At 38.7% G+C, this 23,382-nt stretch overlaps 1 protein-coding gene across 11 annotated transcripts in view; it reads left to right on the top strand.

The window, feature by feature from the left end:
- Window positions 1-23,382, top strand: part of TTLL5 (tubulin tyrosine ligase like 5) — a 317,814-nt gene that overhangs the window by 270,041 nt on the left and 24,391 nt on the right. The window contains exon 34 of one of the 11 annotated variants that reach the window (XM_070796755.1): window positions 20,037-22,901. The exons of the other annotated variants lie outside the window; for them this stretch is intronic. Coding sequence (XP_070652856.1) covers window positions 20,037-20,044 — 8 coding nt within the window. The 3' untranslated portion in view covers window positions 20,045-22,901. Of the gene's footprint in view, window positions 1-20,036; window positions 22,902-23,382 lie in introns of those variants that run through there. 11 annotated transcript variants of the gene reach the window in all.

Below are 23,382 nucleotides of genomic sequence, written 5' to 3' on the forward strand. Positions count from 1 at the left end.
ACCACTGCATCTTGTAGCAGGTTTGTGCTGTCCTGTGTGGTATCCATTCACTTTGGGTGGAAAAAGATCCTGTTTATTCTTGCAGTCCTGAATTGGGCAGGCAACCAGCATAAAGTTACCTTACCCTGGGAGCCTTTATACTTTATCGCTATAAGTCATCAATCTATACTCCGTGGTTATTCCTCCAGTGAACCCACACACCATGCTTCTGGATTCAATGAGATGCTTGTTATAGGCACATACCTTTGCTCTGCCATCCTTTTATCCTTAGGACATAATTGCTCCTAAATGTTCTAAAGAAAGAAAACGGCATGCTAAGCCATGCCTGTCTTTGGAAAAAGCAAGTTTTGCCCGTGGAAATATTTACAGCTCTGCTTGCCCTACCTGTAGAATTTGAACTGGGTCCCAAAGAGTGTGTAGGTAGGTAACGCAAGGTGTGGAGAATGGTGAGTTGAACTATATTGCCCTGTGGGCATGATTCACATTTATATTTATTCTGTATTCTTTCAAGTTAGGATTATAAGGCAAAAGACTCAGATTCTCTTAAGTCCCCAGAATGAAGATCATCACTAGTAAAGCAATGGTCTCTTACAGTTCTCTGATCACACCTTTTGGACATGCAGTATGTCCATTTGGGGCTTCTGTAAGTATCAGCGAGCCCTCTTCTCTTGAAACCTATACCCAGGTTAACTGGTTATGTGATACCAAAGGGGAGCAGCTTGAATGTGTGGAATGTCCCTTCAGCTTCATCAATAAAACATAGCACGTGTCCCCAGTATAAAATGGGGTATACCTGAGAAATCCAACCTGGTTGTCAGGGTGTGAAGGAGAAAGTCAGCTGGGTAGAAGCTGCTGTTTCAGTGTTGCCTGTTTGTTGGTGGCTTCTGTTGTTGGGCAGAAGAATCACTCTTTTTCTTTTTTTGGATCAGTTGGATTAAAAAGTGACTTTCCTCCCTGCCATTCACTTCTGGTTTGCTTCCCAGGGAAATTAAGATATGTGACAAGACATTTGATGAGTTATTTTTTAATTTTTTATGGCTGAGCTTCAAATCTCAGTAAATAATGAATCATTCATAGTTAATCTGCAGACATTAAAATATGCAATTTCTAGAAATGTGACTTCTCTCAGGCCTTGTATTTTCTATTTACTCATCCTTTCTACTGTTCTCCACTGCAAATCGCCATTATTCCTGGTACCTATCCTTACCCTCCTCTTTTCATGCCGAGGATTTAGGTTGTCTACAGTAGCCTTTTGATTATCGAGGTGAGAGAGGCCCTCAGTTTACCTCTGGTACAGAAAGTTATTCAGAGAAGGAAATGGCAACCCACTCCAGTGTTCTTGCCTGGAGAATCCCAGGGACTGTGGAGCCTGGTGGGCTGCTGTGTATGGGGTCGCACAGAGTCAGACATAACTGAAGCGACTTAGCAGCAGCAGAAAGTTATTGTACATAAGCTCAGGGGAGAGACAGTCTCAAAAGTCAGACCTCATGAAAACCTGCAGCCTTATCTGGGACAGTTAGCAGCTATGGTGGCTAAATGATGAGTCTGTTAGGCCATCCCTATGACCAGGTCATCTATTGTCTCCTCAGCAACTAGCTTTCATTGTTCTCGGGTGAACAGCTCGTGACCCTTACTTGTGGCTCGACCTCTCTGTGTGATTCTTTCTCTCCCCACTTGCTGCGTTCAGCTTTAAAAGACAGAATCAGAATATTTTCCATTCACTCATCTAGCAAAGTGTCACTGGTGTGCAGAACTAAAGTTAGGTAGCTGCTGCCTTTCAGATGTCAGGCTGCTTCTAGTGTTAGCCTGATTATGTGATTAAAAAGTTTCCAGTCTATGCACGGCTGGCAATTTTCGTCAGCTGAGATTGTAGCTAGGCAGATACAGCATAGACGTCTCATCTCTAGCAGAGTCTTAAAAAATATAATACCATGTGCAATAAAATAATAAAATATAAAGAGAAAATCAAGGCCAAGAAGTATATATTTCAAATTTTTCAAATATCAGACCAAGTAAAATTACTATAACTGAGGCTGAATCTGGTTCTGAATCTCCTAACAACCAGGACAAAATGGGAAGTGTGATGAATAAAAGTATATAATTCTCATTACCAAAAAGGGAGAAATACCCTGGGGGGAAATTAAGCTTCTTCCTAGCTCTTACTCCAAAACCTGTGTTTTCCTACTTTACACAGAGGACACTGAGCGCCCCTGAATGAATGATAGTGCCCTCAGCACCCTAACACAACAGAAGTAGGTCACACTGCTTGGCGTGACCAACAACGAAGGCAAAGTATTTCAGTGCATGTCAACGAAGACAGTTTTGTGAAGGACAGAACTAATATAATCTAAGTTTCTTTGTGGTCCGACAAAGTCCAAGTGTAAAGGATTGGTTATTTAGAGGACTGGATGGATAGCATATGCCACAGACAATCTGAAAATACAACTTCTTACAATATTGATTGCTTAGTAAGAGCTAGTTGTACTCTTAGGCTAAAGTCCAGACACCTGGTCTTCCACATTGCTGGTTGAAGATGCCTCTGTATGCTTTGGAAAACAGGTGGCGCAGGTAACATTTTGTGAGCACTGTGGAGGCTAAGTGATATTCTCACCCCATCATACGGCATATTTCTTCTCTGTGCCTTTATTTGTATGTAGTTCCCTCTGCTTGTGCACCATCCACCTCCTCTTGCCCTTTTGCATGCCCGATCTGATTTAGATGCTTTCTGACTATGCTTGAGTGGAACCCTGTGATTACCTCTACTAGAATATGACACTTGCAACATTCTAATATCCTCAGGGATCACTTGACTGGTTCCCCCATTGGACTATAATTCCCTGGAAGGCAAGGATCAGCTGTGATTTGATGCTGAAACCCCAAGGCTTAGCACAATGACCAGCCAGCAGTAGGGACTTAAAAAATTCAGATTGAATAGATGAATGAGTGGAATTTCATGTTTCTGTCTGTGTGTATTCTTTTGCCAACATCTGGAGTACCTATTCACCTGTACAAATGTTTCTTATCCTTTAAGGATCCAGTTAAGTTTTTTCCCCTCCAATAATGCTTATTCATGTAATTAAATTTATCTTGCCATTTTTAAAAATCCCTAGAGCACTTATATTTTATACCACGAAGTTCAATGCTTCAAGTACTTTGTCATCTTTTTTCATTACTTACTTCTGGAGCAAATTGCCTCTTTCAGTAGGACCAGAAATCCTTGAGGGCAGGATTATGTTCTGTAAATTTCTTAAACTTCTAGCAATATCCAAAATGCATTACCTTGTAGTATCAGCCCTTAAGAAAAAAAAATACTTAACACACATAAAATTCTTCTGGAAAATAGTTTATGCCCTTTATTCTCCTCACTTTAAAGTAAAATGCCTAAAAAAAAAAATAAAGTAAAATGCCTAATCTCAGAAGATTACAATGAAAATTTTATAAATAAAGCATTTTACTATTAAATAGTCTTCAAAACTAAAATCACCTACCTTATAAATTACCTAGTGTTTTAACCTATTTCTTGCAGTATTTTAAAACTACTTCCTACAAAATAAAGAATGACTAATCATTACTTTTCAGATAACAACCTCATACACATTCATAACGTTGCCATATTCAATTACAGTGCAGAATTCAGGATAAAGATGTTCTGTTTTAGACACATCAAGGATCTCTTTATAACAATTAAAATGAGGTATAGTTTTTCAAAAATATTATCCTTCAGCTTTTTTTCCTTCTGTACTAACTAATTGGAGCTCTTTAACTTTATCACATAAATCAGGTTTTGCTTCTCAACACTGAAGTGTCTTTTTTATTCTTTTCTGGACTCTCCATGAATTCTTTTTTTTTTTTTTTTTTAATTTGGCTGCTCTGGGTCTTCTTTGATGCATGAGCTGGGTACTCTGTAGTTGCAGTGTGCAGGCTTCTCATTGCAGTAGCTTTCTCTCGTTGCAAAGCACATGCTCTAGAGCATGCGGACTCAGCAGTTGTGGTGCATGAGCTCAGTTGCCCCACATCATGTGGGATCTTCCAGACCAGGATCGAACCCATGTTTCTTGCATTGGTAGGTGAATTCTTAACCACTGGACCACCAGGGAAGTTCTCCATGAATTCTTTAGGCTCCTCTTAAATTGTATAATACCTGACATTGGATACTATAATATTAGTGCTCTGCTTAGTATTGATTATATTTTAAAATTGGTCATTATGGTTCTCAAGTCATATGTTACAGTTTTTATTTATATTTATATAGTATTCTCAAAACCAAAACTTAAAGTTCTCTCAGCCCTTATTACCTCTTACGTTCCCTGCTTCCTCTTCCTTCAAGTTCAGTGCCATATGCCAATATCACTGGCATCATCAACAATAATACCTAACTTTTGTAAGAATTCCAATGTAAACTGAAAAGAGCATAACTCTGAAGTTAGAGTGACCTTTCTGGGCTCTGCCACTTCCCACTTGGCAACCATGGGCTAAATCACATAACCTCTTTGAATCAGTTTTTTCATCTGTACTTTGAGCAAAAAAGCATCAACCTTAGGAATTCCCCGGTGGTCCACTGGTGAGGACTCCATGCTTCCACTGCATGGGGGACAGGTTCGATCCCTGGTTGGGGCACTAAGGACCCACATGCCCATGTGACCAAAAAAAAAAAAAAAATCTATCTTGCAGGATTGATGGAAAGATTACAGATTGTGTCAACAACAAAAACTAATCAACATGATTTATAAAGGAGCAAAGGACTGGAAATAGGCATTTCTCCAAGGGAGATATGCAAAGGGCCAATAAGCACATGAAAATATGCTCAACATCACTAATCATAAAGGAAATACAAAGCAAAATCATAATGAGATATTACCTTATACTCATTAGGATGGCAACTATTTACAAAAATATATATAGAAAATAACTAGTTTTGGCAAGGAAATTAGAGAAATGGAAATCTTGTGTATACCATTGGTGAGAATGTAAAATGGTGCAGCCTCATATGGTGCTTCCTTAAAAAATTAAAAACAGAATGACCATATAATTCAGCAGTTTTACTTTTGTGTATATACCCAAAAGAACTGAAGGCAGAGTCTTGAACATGTGTTTGTATGCCCATATTCATAGCAGCATTATTCCCAATAGCTACAGGGTAGAAACAACCCAGGTGTCTATCAATGGATCACAGATAAAATGTAGTTATACATATACAATGAAATGTTATTATTTAAGGCTTAAGAAGGAAAGAATTTCTGCATTGCAGCGTGAATGAACCTTGAGGACATTATGCTGAGTTAATTAAGCCAGTCAGAAAATGACAAATACTGTATCATTCCACTTATGTGTGAGACCTAGAGTTGTCAAATTCACAGAGACAGAAAGTATGGTTGCCAGCTTTTTTCTGGTGATTAGTGATGTTCCACATTTTCTCAGATAGCTATTGTCCATTTGTATATATCCTTTGGAAAAAGTGTTTATTCAGAAAACCCTGAAGACTCCACCAGAAAATTATTAGAGCTAATTAATGAATATAGTAAAGTTGCAGAATATAAAATCAACACACAGAAATCCCTTGCATTCCTATATACTAACAGTGAGAAAACAGAAAGAGAAATTAAGGAAACAATTCCATTCACCATTGCAACGAAAAGAATAAAATACTTAGGAATATATCTACCTAAAGAAACAAAAGACCTATATATAGAAAACTATAAAACACTGGCAAAAGAAATCAAAGAGGACACAAATAGATGGAGAAATATACCGTGGTCATGGATTGGAAGAATCAATATAGTGAAAATGAGTATACTACCCAAAGCAATCTATAGATTCATTCAATGCAATCCCTATCAAGCTACCGATGGTATTTTTCACAGAACTAGATCAAATAATTTCACAATTTGTATGGAAATACAGAAAACCTCAAATAGCCAAAGCAATCTTGAGAAGGAAGAATGGAACTGGAGGAATCAACCTGCCTGACTTCAGGCTCTATTACAGAGCCACAGTCATCCAGACAGTATGGTACTGGCACAAAGACAGAAATATAGATCAATGGAACAAAATAGAAAGCCCAGAGATAAATCCACACACTTATGGTCACCTTATCTTCGACAAAGGAGGCAAGAATATACAACAGAGAGAAGACAATCTCTTTAACAAGTGGTGCTTGGAAAACTGGTCAACCACTTGTAAAAAAATGAAACTGGAACACTTTCTAACACCATACACAAAAATAAACTCAAAATGGATTAAAGATCTAAACATTAAGACCAGAAACTATAAAACTCCTAGAGGAAGACATAGGCAAAACACTCTCTAACATAAATCACAGCAGGATCCTCTATGACCCACCTCCCAGAATATTGGAAATAAAAGCAAAAATAAACAAATGGGACCTAATTAAAATTAAAAGCTTTTGCACAACAAAGAAAACTATAAGCGAGGTGAAAAGACAGCCTTCAGAATGGGAGAAAATAATAGCAAATGAAGCAACTGACAAACAACTAATATACAAAATATACAAGCAACTCCTGCAGCTCAATTCCAGAAAAATAAACGACCCAATCAAAAAATGGGCCAAAGAACTAAACAGACATTTCTCCAAAGAAGACATGCAGATGGCTAACAAATACATGAAAAAATGCTCAACATCACTCATTATTAGAGAAATGCAAATCAAAACCACAATGAGGTACCATTTCACGCCAGTCAGAATGGCTGCTATCCAAAAGTCTACAAGCAATAAATGCTGGAGAGGGTGTGGAGAAAAGGGAACCCTCTTACACTGTTGGTGGGAATGCAAACTAGTACAGCCACTATGGAGAACAGTATGGAGATTCCTTAAAAAACTGGAAATAGAACTGCCATATGACCCAGCAAACCCACTGCTGGGCATACACACCAAGGAAATCAGAACTGAAAGAGACACGTGTACCCCAATGTTCATCGCAGCACTGTTTATAATAGCCAGGACATGAAAGCAACCTAGATGTCCATCAACAGATGAATGGCTAAGAAAGCTGTGGTACATATACACAATGGAATATTACTCAGCCATTAAAAAGAATACATTTGAATCTGTTCTAATGAGGTGGATGAAACTGGAGCCTTTTATACAGAGTGAAGTAAGCCAGAAAACACCAATATAGTACACTAACGCATATATATGGAATTTAGAAAGATGGTAACGATAACCCTGTATGGGAGACAGCAAAAGAGACACTGATGTATAGAACAGTCTTTTGGACTCTGTGGGAGAGGGCAAGGGTGGGATGGTTTGGGAGAATGGCATTGAAACATGTATATCATCATATGTGAAACGGATCGCCAGTCCAGGTTCAATGCATGATACAGGGTGCTTGGGGCTGGTGCACTGGGATGACCCAGAGGGAGGGGATGGGGAGGGAGGTAGGAGGGGGTTCAGGATGGGGAACACATGTACACTCATGGCAGATTCAAGTCAATGTATAGCAAAACCAGTACAATATTGTAAAGTAATTAGCCTCCAAAAAATAAATAAATAAAATTTTTTAAAAGGTGTCTATTCAGATTATCTGCCCGTTTTTAACTAGATTGTTTCATTTTACTGCTATTGAGTGGTATGAGGTTATATATATATATATATGTATATGAAAGTTTTGGATATTAACTGCTTATCAGATATATGACGTACAAATATTTTCTCCCACTCCATAAGTTGCCTTCATTTTGTTGATTATTTCTTTTGCTGTGTGGAAGTTTTTTAGTTTAATGTAGTCTTACTTGTTTATTTTTGCTTTTGTTGCCTTTGGTGTCAAATCCAAAAAATCATCTCCAAGATTGATGTCACTTCATGGCAAATAGATGGGGAAAGGTGGAAATAGTGACAGAGTTTATTTTCTTGGGCTCCAAAATCACTGGGGACGATGACTGCAGCCATGAAATTAAAAGGTGCTTGCTATTTGGAAGGAAAGCAATGACAAATGTAGATTGTGTATTAAAAAGCAGAGACATCACTTTGCTGACAGAGGTCCGTATAATCAAAGCTTATGGTTTTTCCAGTAGTCATGTATGGATGTGAGAGTTGGACCATAAAGGAGGCTGAGTGCCAAAGAATTGATGCTTTTGAACTGTGGTGCTGCAGAAGACTCTTGAGAGTCCCTTTGACAGCAAGGATATCAAACCACTCAATCCTTAAGGAAATCAACACTGAATAGTCATTGAAAGGACTGATGTTGAAGCTGAAACTTCAATACTTTGGCCATCTGATGTGAAGAGCTGACTCACTGGAAAAGATTGTGATACTGGGAAATATTGAAGGCAGGAAGAGAAGGGAGCGACAGGAGGATGAGATGGTTGGATGGTATTACTGACTCAATGGACATGAGTTTGAGCTAACTCTGGGAGATAGTGAAGGACAGGGAAGCCTGGTGTGCTGTAGTCCATTGGGTTGCAAAGACTGCTTTGGGTAATATGAGCATTTTAACAGTATTAATTCTTTCAGTCCATGCACAGAATCTCTCTCCATTCATTTATGTCTTCTTCAGTTTCTTTCATCAACATGTTATAGCTTTCATTGTACAGGTCTTTCATCTTCTTGGCTTATTCCTACGTAGTTTATTCTTTTTGATGCAGTTATAAATTGGATTGTTTTCTTAATTTCTCTTTCTGTTGGTTCATTGTTAGTGTATACTAATTCAGCTGATTTTTGTATGCTGATTTTGTATCCTTAAATTTTATGGAATTCATTTGTTCTAATAGTTTTTGGTGAAATCTTTGGGGTTCTCTATATACTTTATTTTGGGGGGCTCCAAAATCACTGCAGATGGTGACTGCAGCCATGAAATTAAAAGACGCTTACTCCTTGGAAGGAAAGTTATGACCAACCTAGATAGCATATTCAAAAGCAGAGACATTACTTTGCCAACAAAGGTTCGTCTAGTCAAGGCTATGGTTTTTTCTGTGGTCATGTATGGATGTGAGAGTTGGACTGTGAAGAAAGCTAAGCGCCGAAGAATTGATGCTTTTGAACTGTGGTGCTGGAGAAGACTCTTGCGAGTCCCTTGGACTGCAAGGAGATCCAACCAGTCCATTCTGAAGGAGATCAGCCCTGGGATTTCTTTGGAAGAAATGATGCTAAAGCTGAAACTCCAGTACTTTGGCCACCTCATGTGAAGAGATGACTCATTGGAAAAGACTCTGATGCTGGGAGGGATTGGGGGCAGGAGGAGAAGGGGACAACAGAGGATGAGATGGCTGGATGGCATCACCGACTTGATGGATGTGAGTCTGGGTGAACTCCGGGAGATGGTGTTGGACAGGGAGGCCTGGCATGCTGCGGTTCATGGGGTTGCAAAGAGTCGGACACGACTGAGCGACTGAACTGACTGATATACAATATGTCATCTGCAAACTGTGATGGTTTCATTCTTGCTTTTTGATTTGGATGGCTTTTATTTTTTTCTTGTCTAACTCTTCTGGCAGGGATGGTATTGTATCACATAAAAGTGAACATCTTTGTCTTGTTCCTGATTTTAGAGGAAAAGCTGTCATTATTTTTTTGCTTTTCACTATTGAGTATGATATTAACATGGGCTTGGCATAGTAGTGTTAGTTGCTCAGTCATGTCCGACTCTTTGCCATCCCATGGACTGTAGCCCACTAGGCTCCTCGGTCCATGGGGATTCTTCTGGCAAGAATACTGGAGTGGGTTGCCATTCCCTTCTCCAGAGGATCTTCCTGACCCAGGGATCAAACCCAGGTTTTCTACATTGCAGGCAGATTCTTTATCATCTGAGCTACAGGGAAGCCCAAGAATACTGGAGTGGGTAGCCTATCTCTTCTCCAGCAGATCTTCCCAACCCAGGAATCAAACTGGAGTCTCCTGCTATAGCCTTTATTATACTGAGGTATATTCCCTCTGTAGTCACTTTATTGAGAGTTTTTAAGTTGGATGGATGCTAGTTTTGCTAAATGCTTTTTCTGCATCAGTTGCAATGGTTGTATCATTTTTATCCTTCATTTTTTAAGTGTGATATAGACACTGATTTGTGAGTGTTAAACTATCCTTGCATTCCTGAAGTAAATTCCACTTGATCATGGTGTATGATCCTTTTTATGTATTATTGGATTCTGTTTGCTAATATTTTGTTGAGGACCGTTTTCCATCTGTTCGTCAGGCCTGTGATTTTCGTTTTCTGTGGCGTCCTTATGTGGCTTTGGTATTGAAGTATTGCTACCCTTGTAAAGTGAGTGTGGAAGTGCTCCTCTTCTGTTTTTTGGAAGAATTCTGAAGGATTGGTGTTCTTGTTTCATAGACTCAGTGAAGCTGCCTGGTCCTGGACTTTTGTTTGTTGAGAGGTTTTTGATTATTGATCCAATCTCATTTTATGTTATGAGTATTTTACTCCACATTACAGAAAACTATAGAGTCTGTATACAGTGCACCTCGTAGTGTTTGGTACATGATAGGCTCTTGATAAATGGTAGTTCTTACTGTGGTGTCACCATTCAAGGCACGTGGCTTCATTATGATCCTTGAAGTCATATTACTGTTAAATAATATTTAAAAAGTTAGATTCCTTAGAAAGCAAACTCTTTAAGATGTACATTAGCGTGCAGGAAGTTTATTAAGGAGTGCTCTTGGGATCAGCACCTATAGAAGGGAAGGGAATGGAAAGAAGCAGGATTGGACAGTGGGAGAAAGTACACTGTGATGCAGTGACAAAGGAGGCCTCAGCTGGCCCCCAAGGATGCTATAGAACTGAAATGACCTTTCAGATTTGTGAGTCATGGTCGGGGGGCTAGGGCACAGTTTACATACTTCCTTTCTGCCAACCTGTCCTTGGATATGGGCTGCCTGGGACAAGAATGTAACCTTGAGTAATGGGGCCGTCACTAGAAAGGGCTGAGGGTAGCAGTGGAGGTGGGGAATGTCTTTCATTCCTGCAGAGGAGGGGAGTGAACATGCATTATTATAGCAAAAATTTAGAAGTAAAACTCAGGTTTTAGTGCCTCCGAGTCCATTCAGGCTCATTTCTAGTCCTCTGTATTCATGAGTAAAATTCCCATGTTATATCTTTCACATTGTTAAAGCAATAACTAGGGAACTTTCCATTGAGTATAGCATTTCTTTTCAAATCCTTGGTGGTTAAGAACTAGTTATTTTCCTTTTTAAGTCCTACATGGACTGTTACTTTAATAAAATACATACACAAAAAAATTTACTGGATAAATAAGAAATCATATAACAGATATGCTCAAATTTATTATCAACAGATTCATCAGACGTAAAATTGCTGTGACAATTTGCTATAAAGGTTTTAACTGCCCACTTTCAATTTCTAAACTTATCTCATTGTAACCTAGTAACAAAGAGTTCTCAAAACTGGTACCAATCTGGGACTCCACTCTAAATAATTCTGGGTTACAGGATTCTTACAAATGATTGTTGCTACTGCTGCTGTTTAACCACTGAGTTGTATCCAACTTTTTGCAGTTCTGTGGACTGAAGCCCATCAGGCTCTTCTGTTCATGGGATTTCCTAAGCAAGAATACTGGAGTGGATTGCCATTTCCTTCTCCAGGGGCTTTTCCTGACCCAGGAGTTGAACCCACATCTCCTGCTTGGCAGGCAGATTCTTTACCACTAAGCCATGCTGATGTCCTTCTAAATTGACATTGGCAATATATGGGTTAAGTGAGTGTTATTCTTCAATCTAGAGATCTGATCTTTTGCTATTCTTGAGGAATCCATAGTTCTCGTCAAGCCTGGCCTGAATCTAGGAACACCATCAGCATCACAGGTTTCAGGTATAAGTAGTTCTAAGGCCATTACCTACCCAAGGATCTAGCAGATGAAAGAAACAAAGACTGTTTCTTGTTTAACAAGGTAAGAGTCATCAGGCATCTTCTATTCCTGGAACTAGGAAAACTGACTCATCTCCTGTGATCCTCCTGGGACATTTGATGTAAGGGTAGGGAGGTAAGAGGACAGGGAAAGGAGGTCTGACAAACAGGGCATGTCCTTCAGGAAAGAAGTAGAAGTAAAACAAAGGGGTCGTGATACATTCAAAGGGTTTATAAAGCTTTCTTGTCTAATTTGGGGCGTATGACCCAAGTACAAGCCATGGTTATAACTTCAGTTGATCTGTGAATCCCCTGAAATTGTATACAGAATATCAGGTGTGCTGCATTTGTGTCTTTTGGATAGTGTTCTCAGAATAACCCCAAAACTCATAATCATTGACTTAACTCCCTAGCTTGAAACATGGGTTAGATTTCCCCACGTGCAAGGATTCAAAGTCAAGTTACCAAACATTCTCACTTGGATCTACTGTACTGCTTTCTTAGTCCATCCACCCTTGCCATCTCTCTTCTTCCTCCTTTCCATTCTCACATTATTGTGAGCATTTCAAGATGCAAACTGTTTCTGACATACACATACACGTACTACCTGAAGCCCTTCAAAAAAAAAACAAAGCTTACCACTGTTCTTGGGATCAAAACAAAACAGGATAAAAAGTCTTACATGACCTGTCTACCTTCCATTCTTAGCCTCTACACCACCTTTCTCACATGCTTTCTCCTCACTAACCATCCTGGTCTTCTCTGAACTGCCCACACTTCCTCAGTCCACAGAGCCTTTGAGGATTCTGTTCCACCTGACTGTTCTTTCCTTACCCTCAGGTGAATTTCTTTTCTCTGGTCTCTCTGATTAGGGCATGTCCCCCTTTTACAGCAACTGTATAGCTTCTCCTTTGTAGCATTTGTTACAGTTCCTTTGTGATCTCCTCTTAGTGTTTGTCTTTCTCACTAGACTCTGAGTTCCTTGGGGACAAGGACTGTGCTATTCACCCTTACATGCCCAGGGTTGAGCAGAGAAACTATAGAGAAAGCTTGCCATGGTGTTTATGAGTGGGTTAGCAATTTCTTCTTCACTTAACAGAGAAAATTAAGGTGTAGACACTAGGAAACAGCCAAGTTCACATAACTGACTGATGACAAATCTAGGCTTTGAGCCGAGATTTGACTTCTAAGCCCTTGCTGTTAACTACTGTAATCACAGTACAGCTGCTTTAAAAAGTGAGAGAGGTTATTAATGACCCCTGTCTCACTTAAAGAAAAGTTTATATGCTTCAGAAGGATATTATATTCATTAATATATATGCACCCAGTTCAGGAGTACTTACTTCAATATGTAAAGCAGATACTTAACAAATAGTACAATATTAAGGAACTTTAATACCCCACTTTTATCGATGAACAGATCATCCAGACTGAAAATCAGTAAGGTAATAGTGGTCTTAAATGATACAACAGACCAACTGGACTAAATAAATATGTACAGGACATTATATCAAAAACAGCAGAATACACATTCTTTTCAAGTGCACATGGAGCATTCTCCAGGATAGGTCACACGCTGGGCCACAAAACAAGTCTCAGCAAATTTAAGAACACAGAAATTATATCAAGCATTTTTTTCTGACCACAGTGTTATAAAACAAGAAACCAACTGCAGAAAGAAAAATGGGAAAAGAACAAACATGGAGACAAAACAACATGCTACTAAAAAAACCAATGGGTCAATGAGGAAATCAAAGAAGAAATCAGAATTTACCTCAAGACAAATGAAACTAGAAACACAACACTCCAAAATCTATGGATGCAGCAAAAGCAGTTCTAAGAGGGAAGTTTATAGTGATACAGACCTTCCTCAATAAATAAGAAAAATCTCAAATAAACAATCTAACCCACCACCTAAAGGAATTAGAAAAAGAAGAACAAACAAGTCCCAAAGTCAGCAGAAGAAAGGAAATAATAAAGATCAGAAAGGAAATAAGTAAAATAGAGACCAAAAAAACAGAAGCAATGGAAAACAATGAAATCATGAATTGATTTTTAAAAAAGATAAATGAAACTGATACTCCATTAGCCAGGTTCACCAAGAAGAAAAGAGGATCTAAATAAAAATAAGAAATGAGGAGAAATAACTGATACCACAGAGATACAAAAAATCATAAGAGAATACTATGAACAGTTATGTGGCAACAATTGGACAACTCAGAAGAAATGACAAGTTTCTAGAAACAAAGAACATGTCAAGACTGAATCAAGAAGAAATGGTCAGTTTGAACAATTACTAGTAGTGGTATTGAATTTGTAATTAAAAAAAAAAAAAAAAAACTCCTGGCAAATAAAAGTCTAGAACTGGATGACTTCACAATAAAATTCCACCAAACACATAAAGAAGAGCTAATACCTATTCTTCTTAAACAATTCCAAAAAATTGAAGAGGACAGACCATCCCCAAATTCATTCTACTAAGCCACATTACCTTGATACCAAAACCAGACAAAGACATTTAAAAAAAGAAAAGAAAATTACAGGTCAATATCTTTGATGGATATAGATGCAAAAACCTCAACAAAATATTAACAAATCAAATTCAACAGTATATAAAAATGATCATACAACATGATCAAGCTATATTTATTTCAGGCACACAAGGATGGTTCAACAGTTGCAAATCAATCAGTGTGATACAATTCTTGTCACTTCTGTTTATCATAGTATTGGAAATCCTAGCCACAGCAGTCAGACAAGAGAAAGAAAGAAAAGTCATCCAAATTTGACAGGGAAGGAGTAAAACTGTCACTATTTGCAGATGACATGCTTTTATATATAAACCCTAAAGTCTCCACCCAAAAAACTATTAGAACTAATATATGAATTCAGTAAAAATTGCAGGATATAAAATAATATACATAATTCTGTTTTTTTCTAATATACTAATAACTATTAGAAGGAGAAAAGTTTAAAAAATCCCATTTAAAATTGCATCAAAAAGAACAGAAATGAACAACCAAGGAAGTGAAAGACCTACTCTTAACACTATAAAACATTGATGAAGGAAATTGAAGGTGATACAAAGAGATGGAAAGATATCCATTGCTCTTGGGTTGGAAGAATTAATATTGTTAAAAGGCCATACTACTCACAGAAATCTACAGATTTAATGAAATCCCTAGCAAATTACCCATGACATTTTTCAAAGAACTAATAAACTAAATAATCCCTAAAATTTATATGGAGCCATAGAAGAGCCTGAATTGCTGAAGCAATCTTGAGAGAAAAGAACAAAGTTGGAGGTATTGTCCTTCCAGACTTCAGACTATACTTGCAAAGCCACAGTAATCAAAACAGCATGGTACTGGCACAAATCGATGGAACAGAATAGAGAGCCCAAAAATAAACCCATGCACCTATGGTCATTAATCTACAACCAAGGAGACAAGAATATACAGTGGAGAAAAGATTATCCCTTCAGTAAGTCCTGGGAAAACTGGACAAGTACATGTAAAACAGTGAGATTAGGATATTTCCTCACTATTCAAAAGTCAACTCAAAATTAAAGACCTAAATGTAAGACTGGAAACCATAGGACTCCTAGAAGAATACATAGGCAGAATACTGTTTGACATAAATCATGTAGTATTTTTTGGATCTGTTGTCCCCTAAGGATAAAGAAAGAAATGCACAAATAAACAAATGGAACCTAATTAAACTTAAAAGCTTTTGCATAGCAAAGGGAACCATTGACAAAATGAAAAGACAACCTACTGAATAGGAGAAGATACTTGCAAATGTTATGACCAACAAGTGGTTAATATCCAAAATATATAAACAATCCATACAACCAAAAAGACAAATAGCCCAATTAAAAGAAAAAATGGGCAGAAGATTTGAATAAACATTTTTCCAAAGACATACAGATGGTCCACAGGCACATATAAAGATCTAAATATTGCTAATTATTAAGAAATACAAATAAAAATAACAAAGAGATATCACATCACACCTGTCAAAATGGGTGTCATCAAAGAGAACACTAATAATAAATGTTGACGAGGATGAGGAGAAAAGGGAACCCCTCATACACTTGCTGGTGGGAATATAATTTGCTGTAGCCACTATGGAAAACAGTATGGAGATGCCTCAAAATCTAAAAATAGAAATACCATATGATCCAGCAATTCTACTCCTGGGTATATATCCATAAAAACTGAAAACACTAATTGGAAAAGATACAAGCAGCCCACCGTTCATAGCAGCACTATTTAAAGTAGCCAAGATATGGAAACAACCCAATTTTTCATCAACAAATGAGTGGATAAAGAAGCTGTAGAGTGTGTGTGTGTGTATTACTCAGTCATAAATATATATGCCATAATATGTATATAAATATACTCATAATTTATATTTCCACAATCATATGAGATTATAAGAATATAATATAATCATATGAGATTTATCTCATAAATCATATGATTTGTGACTCATAATCATAAAGTCATATGTATATATATATTAGTCATAAAAATAATGAAATCCTGTCACTTGCAGCAATGTGGATGGACCTAGAGAATATTATGCTGAGTGGAATAAGTCAGACAGAAAAAGATCAATACCATATGATATCACTTATATGTGGAATCTAAAAATAAGCAAATGTATATAGCAAAGCTAAACAGAATCACAGATACAGAAAATAATCTAGTGGTTCCAGTGGAGAGACAGAGGGGGAGGGGCCAGATAGTGGTTTGGGATTAAGAGATACAAACTAGTATGTATAAACTAGATAAGCAACAAGGGTATATTTTTCAACACAGGAAATTAGAGCTATTATTTTGTAATAACTTTTAGTAGAGTATAATCTATGGAAATAACAAATCGCTGTGCTGTACACTTGAAACTAACGTAATATTATAAATCAACTATACTTCAATTTGAAAAAAAAAGAATTGAATGAAGGTGAAAAAATATATATGCTTCGAAAGACACCATAAAGAAAGTGAAAAGAGCCCACAGAATGGAAGAAAGCATTTGTAGATCATATATCTGGCAAGTAAACTCTATTCAGATTACATATGGATCTCTTAGATCTCAACAATAAAAAGACAGATAACCCAATCTTTATTTTTTTTTTTTTTTTGAAAAGAATTAAACCTGTGACCCTGCAGTGGAAAGATAACCCAATCTTTAAACTGAACAATGAATTTGAATTTTTACAAATGGCCAATAAGCACGTGAAAAGATGCATGGTTAGTCATTAGAGAAGTGCAAGTCAAAACTACAAAAAGAGACCACTTCACACCCAATAAAAAGTCAGGTAATAAGTGTTGGCGAGGATACGGAGAAATTAGAACCCTAGAGTCTTGCTGGTGGGAATGTAAAACACAACTGCTTTGGGAATAGTTTCTTGATTCCTCAAACAGTTAAGCACAGCGTTACCACGTGACCCAGCAGTTCTCCTCCTAAGTATTAATATATATCCAGGAGAAATGAAAACGTACGTTTATATAAAATCTGTACCTGAGTGTCCATAGCAGCCTTACTCAGTAACCAACATGTAGGAACAACCTGAACGTCTATCAGATAATGAATGAGTAAACAGGGTGGTGTGTGTGCAATGGAACATGTCTCAGCCATAAAAAGAATGAAGTCCTGGGACATGCCTACCACATGGGTGAACCTGGAAAATGTAATGCTAAGTAAAGGACTACATACTGTGGATTCTATGATGTGCAATGTCTGGAACAAGTCTGTAGAGACAGAAAGTAGATCAGTAGGTCCCTGGACTAGAATAGGGGAAGGGGGACTGAGGAATGACTGCCAGTAGTCATAGGGTTTTGTTTTTCGGGGTGGTTGTTTTTGAATAATAAAAATATGCTAAAAGTAGGTGGGGTGATGGTTACACTACACCCTGAGATACACTTTAAATGGGTGAATTTTATTAGTGTGTGAAATAGATCTCAGACCTTTAAAAAGTTAGTAGTTGATACCTAAAAAGTAAAAAACAGAACAAAAAGCCTTCAGTGTAAGCAGTCAAATTGTATTGACTTCTTACTAAAGAATTTAACAAAATTCTTTAATTAAACCTTGTACACAAAGTATTTATTCGTGTTCATTAATTCAGCAATTAATTGGCTGCCTTCCTTGCCCTAGGTGTGCTCTCGAGGTCCTAGGGAGAAAGATGCCCGGGCTTAGCTTTGTCTCCTCGTTTTCAGGCTTCCGAGGAAGGTGGTGTGCCTGGGGACAACAGCTGTCTCTGGCCTGGCCTCACTTGCTTTTTCCCCGTTTGGAAAGGTGTCGGGTATTTCCGTTGCCTTAGTCAGCATGGAGCAAGGAGGACCCTGATTATAGTTTCAGAGCCTTAAGCTTCACCTCATGCTCCAAATCCAAGACAGAGCAGCTGAGAATGGGGCTAGCCGTGCCACCAATTGCTTCTCCCCCATTGTTAATCCCTTTAATTCTGCCGTCCGCAGGCACCCCTCCCTTCACACTGTCCTGTTGCCCACTTGTGATATGATTGAGCAAGTGGTTTTGGCTTTGAAAGGTGATTCTTAGAGACACCTCAAGTGACCCAGCCCTCTGGCTTGCGGGGATGCTCTTGATGTTCATTGCCATGGGGCACCAGAGATCTTCTGTGGGCAGATACCACTTGCAGTCAAGCCTGGTCTGAGAGAAGGTAGCTGCCGCTGACTCGCCTATGGTCCTGGCCTCAGTGCTGGGGTCACGAGAGGGAGCAGCCTATCAGTGAGAAGTGTAAAGAGTGAGAAGCTGCCAGTCTCTTGGTTCTTACAGAAGAGTTTATGATACTTGAGTTCCAAATCACTTTAAGCATGGAACAACTGGCTTTGTGATGATTATATACGTACGTGTGTGTGTGTGTGTGTATTATCTGCTTTATTCCTGCTTTGCTGTGTCATTCCCTGGTCAAGACATTATAGTTTATTTTAAAGTTTGTCTATCTCTTTCACAAACCTTGAGTCCAGGAGTTCGTGATGGACAGGGAGGCCTGGCATGCTGCAGTCCACAGGGTTGCAAAGAGTCAGACACGACTGAGCGACTGAACTGCACAGAACTGAACTGAGTCTTTACGACCAAAAGGGGGGGAAAAATGAGTCACTTTTCAGTCTATATGTCCTTTTTTCACAGAGCCCTAGAATTAAGCTAATTCTAATTTCTCCCTCTTCTCAAACTGGTGAGTTTATCAGCATCGTAAGATGTTTATTACATTTGCAAAAGAATGCTTCCTGATGGCTTCTGGAAGGAGAAATCCAGCTGGGTTTTGTGGGGGTAAGAGCTGGTGCTGGGCCTTACCCAGCCATTGCTGTCATGCGTGCCTCTCCAACCCCCACCCTCGTGCTCCTGGTGCCTGCAGAGCCTAAGGAAAGCCTCTCCACCCCTCCCGGGTTCTCCCCTCACTGCATTCGGAAGGGGAGTAGCAGGAAATGGAATCTGCCCCGGTCATGGGATTTTTTTTGAAAGAAACAAAGCACGATCTGATGAAGAGCAGGTTAATCCTGCTATTTCATTTCCCTTTCAGAAAGGGTGGGGGCAGGATTGTGATATGAAGTATTTGGTTTCACATCTGTTCCAGGAATTATCCCCGGCATAAATCCACTTTTCTTCTAAGCATCCTAAAGCATCCCAGGGAGCTCCTCCTCCCAGAACACCCTCCCCGCCTCTAGAGTTTATTTCACGGCCACAGAGCAGCTGACAGGCTCCCCAAGAAATCATCCTGTCATGGCTAGAGCAGGAGGGCATCTCTGAGGGCATTCTGAAGTCAGAATGTCTGTGGATCAGCGGTACCAGTTCTGTGCTGTGCTCTCCAGGAAGTGTTTAGGAGAAAAAGTGCGGAGCACACCAGCAGTGTGGTATAATATAGGAAGAGGACCCAATTTAAAAATCAAAGGAACTAGCTGTCATCTCACCTTGGCTGCTATTTGTGTGATCTTGAGCAAGTCACTAAACCTCGTCAGGCTCAAAGCCCCCGTCTGTGGAATTAGGGCAGTGTCTCCTAGCGTGTGCTCTGCAAAATGCAGGTCGTCACGGTCAAACAAATTTGAGAAATGCCATTTATTCTATGCCATTTCTTAAAGAGGCATAATATGTATTAGTCTGTTTAAAGGCTGTGAGGAATCTTTCAGTAAAGAAACTTGTTTGTTTTTTTTTTTCCCATCATTTCTCAAATTTATCTGACCTGAAGTTGTTTTTTCCTAGGATGCTGATTACTATCTTGACACTGAAAAATGAAGTTCAACTCCAAAATGCTTCAAGTCTATATAATCTGTAACATGTTATGCTTAAAAACCTCAATAAAATAACTTTTCAACTTTCAAATCTTATTCATGGGAAAAGGAAAAACAATTTCACATGTGGCAAGGTGACTTCTAGTTTTAAAAACTGAACTTAAGGGCCAAAGCAATTACTCAAAGAAACACAGGCTTGTAAATAGAGTTTTGAAAACGTTTTCTGGAACTGCTATTTTCTCTTTCTACCTTTGAGATGTTTAGCATTCTAATGTGGCCTTCGAGTGTGTGATGGGAACTTTCTATGAATAATTACGTTCAACACTCTAGTAAGTACATGTAAGGAGTAACAAAGTGAAACACAAGATTCCCAACCTTGATTCAGACTAAATATATACACAAGGAAAAACAACTTCAGAGTGAAGCAAAATACAAATTCATATTTTGACAAATGTTAATATACACAGATGGTCCCCAACTTTAGATCATGGAACTCACAGTTTTTTCCTTTTACGATGGTCTGAAAGCAATACACATTTGGTAGAAACCATACTTTAAATTTTGAATTTTGGTATTTTCCTAGGCTAGGTATTATCCTCTCTCGTGATGCTCGGCAGTGAACACAGCCCCCAGTCAGTCAGGTGATCATGCGGATCGACAGCTGGTGTACTTCCAACCATTCTGAACCTAGACAAACCGTCTGTTGTACTGTACTTTAAGTACAGTTAGTCAACAAATTACATGAGATATTGTTGTTTAGTTGCTAAGTCACGTCCAACTCTTTTGTGACCCCATGGACTGTAGCCCAACAGGCTCCTCTGTCCATGGGATTTACCTCTCAAGAATACTGGAGTGGGTTGTCATTTCCTTCTCCAGAGGATCTTCCTGACCCAGAGATCGAACCCGCATCTCCTGCATTGGCAGGTGGATTCTTTACCACTAAGCCACCAGGGAAGCCCCAAGATATTCAATACTATATTCCAAAACAGGCTTTGTTTTCACCGATTTTGCCTGATTGCAGGCTAATGTAAATGTTCTGAGCATGTTTAAGGTAGGCCAGGCCAAGCTATGATGTTCAGTAGGTTAGATGTATTAAGATGTATTAATGTAAATAAAACATGAAACCCAAAATTCAAGGAATAACTGGATCAAGGGTGAAATGGAAGATATATGAAGGAGAAATGTGAAAGTAGGATCAAGCAAAGCAGTAGTTTTAGTAACTTAAGAAAGTAGTGACTTCACCTGATATAAAATTATTCACCTGGGACTGAAATAAGGTCTGACTAAGATCAACTATAGCCAGACAATACTAACATCATTTAAAACAAACAAAAAAAAGCTAATAATAAACCTTGTAAGGAATGAATAAGAATGGTTTACTTAATCATTCAGTTTGAAGAAATAGCCACATCTTTAAAGTGTTCCTCTTTAATGAGTTTTAGATAAGGTTGGCTTTCCTCTTTCTCATCTCTCTGAAAACTTCTTAGTCACTTTTATAAAGCTCTTTATCCTTTGCTTACTTGTGGATTTTCATTCTTTAGAATCCTGCCTTTGAGGGAGGTTTATTACAGGGCCAAGCAAGGAGAATGGGTGGCTTATGCTCAAAACGCCTATGGTTTTGGGGGAAAGTTTTTATTGGCAAAGTTTGGGGTGAGATCTGCAGGGTATATGACTTTCTTCTGATTGGTTGGTGGTGAGGTAGCACGGTGGTACTCCAGGAATCTTGTGCTCAGCCTGAGCTTACCATCCACCACCTGGATGTGGGCCTTAGTTCTTTCCCGTAATTTTGGCTGACCTCCATTTGACAGTTCCAAACCTGTACCTCCAGCCAGGGCCTTCATGTATGGCCTCACAGATGAGTTGTGCAGTGCATAATTCTGGAAATGCCATATGCATAAAGCATGTATGTCGCAGCCCTTCTCCAGCCCAAACTTCTCTCTGGATGTCTGTATCCCAGATACCTCTACATTTCTCTCCTGATTGTCTCACAGTCATCGCAGACCCACCACATCCAAAACTGTGCTCATCATCATCTTGGCCACACTCCCCTTATGGCCCCTCCCTATTTACCTTCATTAAATGAAGCCAGAAACCCAAGAACCATTCCAGCTACTCCCATCAACCCACACATCCCACTGGTTATCAATTATTATACTTTTCCCTTTAAATACCTCTCAGATCTTATGTCTAATCTCATTCATTTTCTCAGACTTAATGTATCACTTTTTGTTTGAATTACTGTGGTGTTTTCCATACAGGTCTCTTTGCCCTCAACCCCATTCTGCTTTTATCCTCCGCACTGTTCTTAGTGGTCTTTTAAAAACAATTATAATTATGATACTTCCCCACTAAAAGTTTTTCAAAAGCTTTCCTACAAGTGCAGAATCCTTCAGTGGGTAACCAAAGCCCTTTGTGGTCTACTCTCTTCTCTATCCATGTTTTCCACTACTCTCCCAACACGTACCTGTAAATTCCAGTCATTCTAAACTATTTGCTGCACACTTCCGTGCCATTGCACAAGCTGTTTCCTCTTTGCAGAAACCCATTCTCACCTTGGCTAACTGCAGCCACGCTTCCACTCCCAGATCTTGTCATCTCTTCCAGAGTCCTTCACTGACCACAGGACCCACTTCCTCCTCTAACCATCAACTCCTGTAATACCCTTTGCCTTCCTCTGTAATGGAATTTTCTAAAATATGTTATTTTATTTTACTCATTGACTTCTATCACTAGATTGTAAACCTGAGAATTAAAAATTATATCATTCACCTCTGTATCACCAATACTTTTCATAGTGCTGGGCACTTAGCAGGTATTCAGTAAGTGAATTTGGGACAAATGGTCAGTTTCTGTTACTATTATAAAATGTAACATTCACCAAATAAGTCTCTGGACAATGTTAGATCAACTATACAGTGTTCACATTTTGTAAATTTGGAACATTTTAGTAACTATTTCTATCCTTCTTTCTGTCCATTGGACTTCTTGAGAGGAAGAGAAAAGACTTCATGAAACTTCACCAGCTTCAACCAGCTTTTTCCTGGTGTTCAAGGGCTATGTTCTTTCCTTCACCCAGAAAACCATATGGGGAATAGAACAGACATACAGTAGAGTACCTATCTTTAATTGGCTTAAGATATTAAATCCACTACTTGTTAACTCTAGAAAGATGAGATTTAATTACAGTATGTAAAATAGATAGCCAATAGGAATTTGCTGTATGTCTCAGGAAATTTGAACAGGGGCTCTGTATCAACCTAGAGGGCTGGGATGGGGAGGGAGAGGGGAAGGAGATTTAAAAGGGAGGGGATATATGT

This window comes from Bos indicus, chromosome 10, assembly GCF_029378745.1.
Source record: "Bos indicus isolate NIAB-ARS_2022 breed Sahiwal x Tharparkar chromosome 10, NIAB-ARS_B.indTharparkar_mat_pri_1.0, whole genome shotgun sequence".
NCBI lineage: Eukaryota > Metazoa > Chordata > Mammalia > Artiodactyla > Bovidae > Bos > Bos indicus.